General features: G+C 46.4%; 1 protein-coding gene across 5 annotated transcripts; it reads left to right on the top strand.

The window, feature by feature from the left end:
• Window positions 1-3,985: 3,985 nt before the first annotated feature.
• Window positions 3,986-8,918, top strand: DAZAP2 (DAZ associated protein 2). 5 transcript variants are annotated; one of them, XM_011930645.1, is made up of 5 exons: window positions 4,001-4,195; window positions 5,604-5,722; window positions 6,132-6,190; window positions 6,257-6,377; window positions 7,463-8,918. In XM_011930645.1, the coding sequence occupies exons 1-5, from the start codon at window positions 4,183-4,185 to the stop codon at window positions 7,589-7,591; spliced, it is 441 nt and encodes a 146-aa protein (XP_011786035.1). In that variant the 5' UTR covers window positions 4,001-4,182; the 3' UTR covers window positions 7,592-8,918. The 5 variants fall into 5 exon arrangements, with proteins under 5 accessions (XP_011786034.1, XP_011786035.1, XP_011786036.1 ...); XM_011930644.1 differs by having other exon boundaries at window positions 3,986-4,195; window positions 6,132-6,377; XM_011930646.1 differs by lacking the exon at window positions 6,132-6,190 and having other exon boundaries at window positions 6,228-6,377.
• The last annotated feature ends 321 nt before the right edge of the window (window positions 8,919-9,239 follow it).

The raw sequence follows: 9,239 nt of genomic DNA, 5'->3' as shown, positions 1-9,239 counted from the left end.
ATCATACTAAGTATATGGTTTTGAATCTTTCCCCTTTTTATTTAAAGAACACTTTGGAGTACTTTCTCATTCTCTGTTGTAGCCACATAGTATTTTATTGTATGGATGTATCAAGATTTACTTTGCCTGTTTTCTATTGATAGAAATATGGGTTATTTATAATCTTTTGCTGTTACAGAAAAGCTGCAAGGAATAGCCTTATACATACGTTTCTCGTGAGTGCAAATATATCTGTAGAATCACTCCCATTAGTGGGAATGGTTTGTTTGCAAGTTTGATGGATATTGCCAAATTAACCTTATAGGATTTGTACCAATTTTCACCCCCATCACCAATAAATTAGAATGCCTGCTTATCCACAGCCTTGCAAATAGAGTAATGTTAGCAAATGTTTGGATTTTCGCCAATCTGATAATATCTGCAGGGTTTAATTTGCCTTCTGATTATGACCCAGGCTGAACATCATTTCATGTGTTAGGGAGTCATTTGTTTTTCCTTTTCTGTGAACTGTCTGTAAATGTCATTTGCTATTTTTTTCTAATGGTTGATCATATTCTTACTGATGTCTAAGAGTTCTTTACATGCCCTTTGTGATGTAAATTGCAAATACACTTTTCCAATTTGTCATTTGACTATATGGAGTTTTGACTTTGTAGTTTTTGTCCCTGACATTAGTCCTGGAACTAGTCCAGTTGTTTCTGCTTCCTGCATATTTCTGGAATTCCCCCATTTCTCTCTACTGTACTGCCTCTTCCCTAGGCCAGTCTGCCATCATCACCCCTAAATGACTAAATTTGATTCTAACTGGTATCTCAGACATACCTCCACTCTTGCCCCTTCTCTAACCTATTCTATATTCTTTAGCCATCAGAGGGATTTTTCCTTTTATTTTTTCGAGTAGCCTCTGTCACCGAGGCTGGAGAGTACAGTGGTGCAACCACGACTCACTGCAGCCTCGACCTCGCGGGCTCAAGCAGTCCTCCCATCTCAACCCCTTGAGTAGCTGGGATCACAGGTGCGTGCCTCTAAGCCTGGATAATTTTTTAGAAATTTCTTGCAGAGATGGGGTTTCACCACGTTGCATAGGCTGGTCTTGAACTCTTGGGCTCAAGCAATCCTCCCGCCTTGGCCTCCCAAATTGTTGGGATTACAGGCATGAGCCACTGTGCCCAGCCCAGAAGCATTTTTCTAAAATAAAAACACAGCCAGGAGCACTCTAGGCAACAAAGTGAGACTCTGTCTCTACAAAAAAATTAAAATTAGCCAGGCATGGTAGCAAGCACCGACTGTCCCAGCTACTCGGGAGACTGAGGTGAGAGGATGAACTGAGACCAGGAATTCAAGGTTGCAGCGAGCTGTGATTGCACCACTGCACTCCAGCTTGGGTGACAGAGCAAGACCCTCTCCCAATCAGTCAAACAAACAAAGATCATATCACTTTCCTGTTTAACATTCTTCAGTGACTAACTTGTGACCTTAACACAGAATCCAGTATCTTCATGTGGGATCTCACATGGGCTCTAAGGCGTCCCCGCACGGTTGGGCTCACAGTTCTTCAGCGTCATCTGTTTTTTTTTTTTGTTGTTGTTGTTTTGTTTGTTTGTTTTGAGACTGAATCTCGCTCTGTCGCCCAGGTTGGAGTGCAATGGCGCCATCTTGGCTCACTGCAACCTCCGCCTCCTGGGTTCATGCAATTCTCCTGCCTCAGCCTCCCAAGTAGCTGGGATTACAGGCACGCACCACTATGCCAGGCTGATTTTTGTGTTTTTAGTAGAGACAAGGTTTCACCATGTTGGCCAGGCTGGTCTCGAACTCCAGACCTCAAGTCGTCTGCCCGCTTTGGCTTCCCAAAGCGCTGGGATTACAGGCATTATTCACCATGCCCGGCTCTTCAGCGTCATCTCTTATCAGTCCCCTTACCAGTGTGCTCTGGCTACACCAAACTGTTTCATGCCCTACCCCTCTATAAGCCTTCTCACCTCTAGGCCTTTGCATAAGCAGTTCCCTCTTCCAGGAACCCTCTTCACTTGCTTAACTTGTTCTCACCCTTCAGATTTCATCTCAAACATCACTTGCATCAGGAAACCTTCCCTGACTATCAGAATAGAGGAGGTGCCTCACCTACGTGTTCTCCTAACACCCCATGCTGTCTTTATGTCAGCACTAATCATTCTATGTTATGTGTTCATTTTTCTGTCTCTCCCATTAGGTAGACCATAAATTCCATAAGAGTAGGGACTATGCCAGTCTCTTCATTATGATTTCCCTAGTGCCTGTCACAGGACCTGGCACATAATAGGTGCTCAAAAAATATTTGTTAAATTAATGCAAGAAAGAATGTTTGATAAACGACCAAATAAACATCTTCATTTCATTGGGGAATCTACGAGAATGAAGAAAATGTCAAAGCTTGATCCCGTCCAAGAAAGTAGCTAGTTATTACTAATTTTTTTTGTAGAGACGAAGTCTCACTATGTTGCCTAGGCTGGTTCTGAACTCCCAGCTCAAGCGATCCTCCTGCCTAGGCCGCCCAAAGTGTTGGGATTACAGGTGTGAGCTGTTGCACCCAGCCACCATATACTTCTTAATTCCACCTGCCACAGAAAGCATTAGCCTGCAACTCTTTTCGTTTTTGTTGATAATTTCATTTGGCTCTGCCCTGCTTTTTCCAATGCCCAGGTCCCTGTGACAAGCAAAATACCCAACGACCTGCAAAGTAGGCTCTGACCAATCCGAGGGCAGCTTACATGAGCAGGAGGTAGGCCCAGGAGAGTTCCTGGGTCCTAAGAGTTAACACTTTAATCATTGGACAATGGAGGTGGAACTATCGCTTGAGGCTGGGAATTCAAGACCAGCCCGGCCAACACAGCGAGACCCCATCTCTGTATTAAAAAATGAATAGCAGGCACCTGTAGTCCCAGCTACTCGGGAGGCTGAGGCAGGAGAATCGCTTGAACCCGGGAGGCGGAGGTTGCAGTGTACCGAGATCACACCACTGCACTCCTGCCTGGGCGGCAGAGCAACACTCTATCTAAAAAAATAATAATAAAATAAATAAATAAATAAAAGAATAAAATATATGTATATATATTTTTTTTAGAAAGAAAGAAAACCAGCCTGGCCAACATAGTGAAACCCCTACTAAAATACAAAAATTAGCCGGGGATGGTGGCGTGCGCCTGTAGTCCCAGCTACTCAGGAAGCTGAGGCAGGAGAATTGCTTGAACCCAGGAGGCGGAGGTTGTGGTGAGATCGCGCGGCTGCACCCTAGCCTGGGCAAGAGCGACACTCTGTCTCAAAAAGAAAAGAAAAGAAAAGAAAGACACTTAATCGCTGCCCTAAAGGATGCCACCTTTGCCCTTACGGGTAATTAAGTTAGAAAGCAAAGCCATACATAGAGAAAAATAGAGGTACCATACAGGTCACCTGTAATAGGTGCTAAAAAAGGGCAGGGCCACAAGCACTCCATGGGGACTGCAGGTATGTCAGTTTCAGTGCCAGCTGTTGCAAACACGGAAAACATAACCCCTTCCTGTACGTGAGAAAAAGAAACGAACACGAGAACATGCTGACAGCCTGTCCTGGAGCAGACAGGGCGGCGAAGATTCCAGTGCAGGTCTCATCCAGGAAAGGATACATGTGAGCTGGAGTGGTAAAATAAATTTTAACGGAGCTGAAGCTTAAGTTGGGCTTGGTGGGGAGGGACGCATGATAAACTAAGGTGTGAGGAGCCGATTTCAGGCAGTGCGACAAATTTCCAGAAATATAAGCCCCTCGTGGAAGGTTGCCAAGGTGAGGTGACCTTGAGTGAATGCGTGTAGGCAGAGAAAGGTTCTGGGGAATGCTTGCATCGTTCTGCCGCCCAGCGTCCAACAGGGAAAGGATCCTGAAGCGAGACAATACCTGCGTTTGGTTTTTCTCCAGCTGAGAGACACCGGTAGGGGGTGGAGGACGGGAACGAGCAGGGGGTGGGGCCAAGGCGAGTGGGCGGGACCGCGCCGACCCTCCCGCGACCGACTGGAGGCCGGGCGCAGAGGCGGAGTTTCCGGCGGCAGTGCCACTCGGGCGTCGGGTGACGCTAGGCGGACGGAACATCACGTGACACGGAAGTAGCTCCGAACAGGAAGAGGACGAAAAAAATAACCGTCCGCGACGCCCAGACGAACCGGACCCGCAGCCACCATGAACAGCAAAGGCAAGGACCAAGGGTGGCAGAGGCCGTCGGGGGGAGTACTGCTGGCCCAGAGTGAGCGGGTCCGGAGCCCAGGGTCACCAAACGCCAGGTTTGGGGTGGGCTGCGTCGCGCTCCTTGGCCAGCTGCAGTCCACGGCGCTGCCCCTGACGCCTTCGTCATCCCCAAATTACGGCTGCTTGCTGCCTCCAGGCCCTTTTCTCCGTAAACTCTGTGGCGCAGTTTGGAGCTGCGGGCTCGGGTGGTGGGGGGGCTTGACATGACGGGCATCCGCAGGAGCAAATAGAGCGCTAGCGCAGGCATTCGCGTAGGCCAATGGAGAGCCTGAGGAGGCGGGGCGCCGCGCTCCGGAACCCCCGGCAGGGCCCGAACTTAACTAGTGAGTTGCTGGAGTAGGCGCGTGGGCCGGGGCCTGTGAGGTCTGTTTTCTCCTTCCCTTCGCACCCCCTCGCCCTTCGCTGGCGGTATCAGAACTTATCCCCTTCTCTGTGGTTGTACCAGTGTGTCTGTCAGAATATGATTCCCACAACCCAGGAATGGGGGGGGGGAGGAATAGAGAAAAAAAAAAAAAAAAAAAGGCCGGGCGCGGTGGCTCACGCCTGTAATCCCAGCACTTTGGGAGGCCGAGGCGGGCGGATCACCTGAGGTCAGGAGTTCGAGACCAGCCTGGCCAACGTGGTGAAACCCCGACTCTATTAAAAATGCAAAAATTAGCTGGGCGTGGTGGCGGGCGCCTGTAATCCCAGCTACTCCAGAGGCTGAGGTAGGAGAATTGCTTGAACCCAGGAGACGGAGGTTGCAGTGAGCGGAGATAGCGCCACTGCAATCCAGCCTGGGTGACAGAGCGAAACTCCGTCTCAAAACAAACAAAAACCCAAACATGATCCCCCGCTTTTCCAATGAGGACATTCCTCCTCAGCCCTGCACCCTTTTCCCGGTCTCACGGTTCACTTCCATTATTCACACCCTTTGTTTGGAAGTCGACCTTGAATAGTAATTCTGTAAGGAAAATCAGAACTGTTAGCCACGAAGTCTGGGCTGGTTGTAGACAGGCTGTGGAGACTACCTAAAGCAGAGGCACCCTTGATAAGCCAGAACAGCAGCAGGCCAGAACCCCAGACCTGTCCTGCATTCCAGAGGGAACTTGTGCCCAGCTAGACTTAATCCCTTACTCCTGTGTTAGTAGGAGCAGTGAGCAGTGCCTATCCTGTCCCGTCAGAATCCAGCACCTTCCATTTTAAGGGTGCAAAGACAATGCATATTTTCTTAATTCCAGGAATCAGGCCCTCTGAGGCAGACTATTTGCAAATCCCCTTCTGCTTGCTCCCACTAAGTTAGTTACCCAGTATGACCTGTCTCATTTTGGTAGCTCTGTGTAGTAGGCAACTTGCATGTTTTTCTTGTCTTTCAGGTCAATATCCAACACAGCCAACCTACCCTGTGCAGCCTCCTGGGAATCCAGTATACCCTCAGACCTTGCATCTTCCTCAGGCTCCACCCTATACTGATGCTCCACCTGCCTACTCAGAGGTGCTTCCAGTTTGCCAGACTTGAACTAGCTGAGAATACTCTTAGAGTGGTCCTTTAGTCCTTAGCTACGTCTGACTTCACATGTTTACTCTTCACAAATGCTCACATGAATAATCTAAAACACTATATAATTTGGCAGTTTTTGTCAGAGTTGAAAGTACATTATTTGATGATTTTGTGTTATTTGGCACAGGCTGAGGTGCAGAAGATGAATTTGCGTTCTGTGAGCCCAACATTAGCTATAGCAGGAAGTGATCCAGGAGAATATTGAAGGCCAGTGGAAAGGCAACTTGTATGATCTTACAAAAAGTATAACCTGCACAAGGAGAATTAAGAATTGGCTTATTAAAGAGATCTCTAATAGGAATGTAATCAAGTAACATTTTGCCTTCTCTTCTGCCTTTTCTAGCTCTATCGTCCGAGTTTTGTGCACCCAGGGGCTGCCACAGTCCCCACCATGTCAGCCGCATTTCCTGGAGCCTCTCTGTATCTTCCCATGGCCCAGTCTGTGGCTGTTGGGCCTTTAGGTTCCACAATCCCCATGGCTTATTATCCAGTCAGTCCCATCTATCCACCTGGCTCCACAGTGCTGGTGGAAGGAGGGTATGATGCAGGTGCCAGATTTGGAGCTGGGGCTACTGCTGGCAACATTCCTGTGAGTATGACCTCATCAGAAAGTGTTTGAGGGGGCAGAACTGTGGCAAGTGAATAGCATCTCACTGGGGACTGAGTTAACCTGATTCTTTTGTTTTCATGTCTATCGAGTCCTGCTTGCTGCTTTTCCAGTTCATTTTGGTACACTGAACTCGTCTAGTAATGCTTCTTATTCATTCCATAAGCATTTACTCAATATTTGCCATCAGCATGGTGTTTTTACTAGGAACCCTGATGATTAAAAAAGTAGAATGTATAATCCCTAGTAAGTAGCTTTTAGATAGATACTAACAATGTTAGTTATCATTTTTTCCTACTTAATTCCCCAGTGCATGGGATGTAGAGCCCAAATGACTACTCCGTAACTACATGCTAGAGATGAGGCGAATATGTGTCATTAGTGAGCCTTCAGTTATCCAGTAGTTTCTTCAAAAACTATGTAAGGGCCGGGTGCAGTGGCTCACCTGAGGTCAGGAGTTCGAGACCAGGCTGGCCAACATGGTGAAACCTCGACTCTACTATAACTACAAAAACGAGCTGGGCATGGTGTCAGGCGCCTGTAATCCCAGCTACTTGGGAGGCTAAGACAGGAGAATCACTTGAACCTGGGAGGCGGAGGTTGCAGTGAACCCAGATCCCACCACTGCACTCCAGCCTGGGCAACAAGAGTGAGACTCTGTCTCAAAAAAATTAAAAAAAAAAAAAAAATTAAAAACGATGTAGGGAGCATGTGGGATTCATCCATGGACTGGCACCCTGTCCCTGTTTTGGGAATGTGAATAGGGCAGTGGTTCCCTACCCTCCAAATGACTGTTGGTCTGGCCTGTTCATGTGCAGAAGCTAGCCATAGGCTTCCTCTTAGAGCTGGAACCCTTTGAATGAGTGGTAGGCTCCCTTTTCTCTTTGTATCTTTGGGTTCATGTGAAGTATAGACCTACTTTAGAACTCAAATTCATGGTGGAACTAGCTCCTTAAAATGCAGCTGGTTAGCACATTGCCTCATCCTAACAGGCTTCTGCTTCCCCTATGTCCCCTTCGCTTATATTAGCCACCCTGTGCCCATTCTATTATATCCTTTCCTTTCAGCCTCCACCTCCTGGATGCCCTCCCAATGCTGCTCAGCTTGCAGTCATGCAGGGAGCCAACGTCCTCGTAACTCAGCGGAAGGGGAACTTCTTCATGGGTGGTTCAGATGGTGGCTACACCATCTGGTGAGGAACCAAGGCCACCTTTGTGCCGGGAAAGACATCACATACCTTCAGCACTTCTCACAATGTAACTGCTTTAGTCATATTAACCTGAAGTTGCAGTTTAGACACATGTTGTTGGGGTGTCTTTCTGGTGCCCAATCTTTCAGGCACTTTTCAAATTTAATAAGGAACCATGTAATGGTAGCAGTACCTCCCTAAAGCATTTTGAGATAGGGGAGGTATCCATTCATAAAATGAATGTGGGTGAAGCCGCCCTAAGGATTTTCCTATAATTTCTCTGGAGTAATACTGTACCATACTGGTCTTTGCTTTTAGTAATAAAACATCAAATTAGGTTTGGAGGGAACTTTGATCTTCCTAAGAATTAAAGTTGCCAAATTATTCTGATTGGTCTTTAATCTCCTTTAAGTCTTTGATTTATATTACTTGTTATAAATTGAACGCATTAGTTGTCTGCCTTTTCCTTTCCATCCCTTGCCCCACCCATCCCATCTCCAACCCTAGTCTTTCATTTCCTCCCATCAGTCTCCATTGAATCAATGGTGCAGGACAGAAAGCCAGTCAGACTAATTTCCTTCTTTCCTCGCACTTCTCCCCACTCGTCATCTTTTAACTAGTGTTTCACAAGGATCCTCTGAAACCCTCTCTGTGCCCCAAGCACAGATCCCATTACTTCTGCTTTCGTATCTCCTCAGGCAAAAGTGGAGGGTGCCTTACGGGCCCTTCTCATAGGTTGTCTCTGCATACACGAACCTAACCCAAATTTGCTTTGGTGCCAGAAAAACTGAGCTATGTTTGAACAAAGATATCGTGTAAAGTGTACTGTGAACAACAGTTGGTTTAAAATATGAGGGGCAAGGAGGATGATGCATTTCAAAAGCTTGATGTGTTAAGAGCCAAATTAAGAGGAGTTTTCATATCAAAAATTGGTTACCATTTTTTGTCAGAGTGTCTGATGCAGCCACTCATTCGGCTCCCCAGAATTCCTAGACTGGGTTAATAGGGTCATATTGTGAATGTCTCACTACAAAATGACTTGAGTCCAGTGAAATCTTATTAGGGTTAAGAATATTTCAGGGATCCTTAATGTTTTGATTTTTGTTTTCTGAAATTGGATTTTATTTTATTTTATCTTATAATTTCAGTTCATCTAAATTGTGTGTTCTGTACATGTGATGTTTGACTGTACCATTGACTGTTATGGAAGTTCAGCGTTGTATGTCTCTCTCTACACTGTGGTGCACTTAACTTGTGGAATTTTTATACTAAAAATGTAGAATAAAGACTATTTTGAAGATTTGAATAAAGTGATGAAGTTGCATTACACCTCACCGCAAGGATTCTTTACTTAGCTTGTTTTTAGATTTCTTCTATATATATTTTATTTATATCCCATCTAGAATTCAGCTAGGTGCTGCTGCTGCTCTGTTTCCTTTGATGACACTTTGAAATAAAGGCAGGAGTACAAGCCTAAGACTTGACCATTTTCATGAATTCCATTCCAGATGTTCAACTTTTCATCATTTTACTCCCTAACCTCTTCCAAATTTTGGAATTTAGGACCTAAACTTAGAAATGAGGAACTATTGGCCGGGCGCGGTGGCTCAAGCCTGTAATCCCAGCACTTTGGGAGGCCGAGGCGGGCGGATCAC

Source organism: Colobus angolensis, unplaced genomic scaffold (assembly GCF_000951035.1).
Source record: "Colobus angolensis palliatus isolate OR3802 unplaced genomic scaffold, Cang.pa_1.0 Scaffold87, whole genome shotgun sequence".
Lineage (NCBI taxonomy): Eukaryota > Metazoa > Chordata > Mammalia > Primates > Cercopithecidae > Colobus > Colobus angolensis.
Note: the sequence above shows the minus strand (reverse complement) of the source record. Positions and strands in the feature narration are given on the sequence as shown.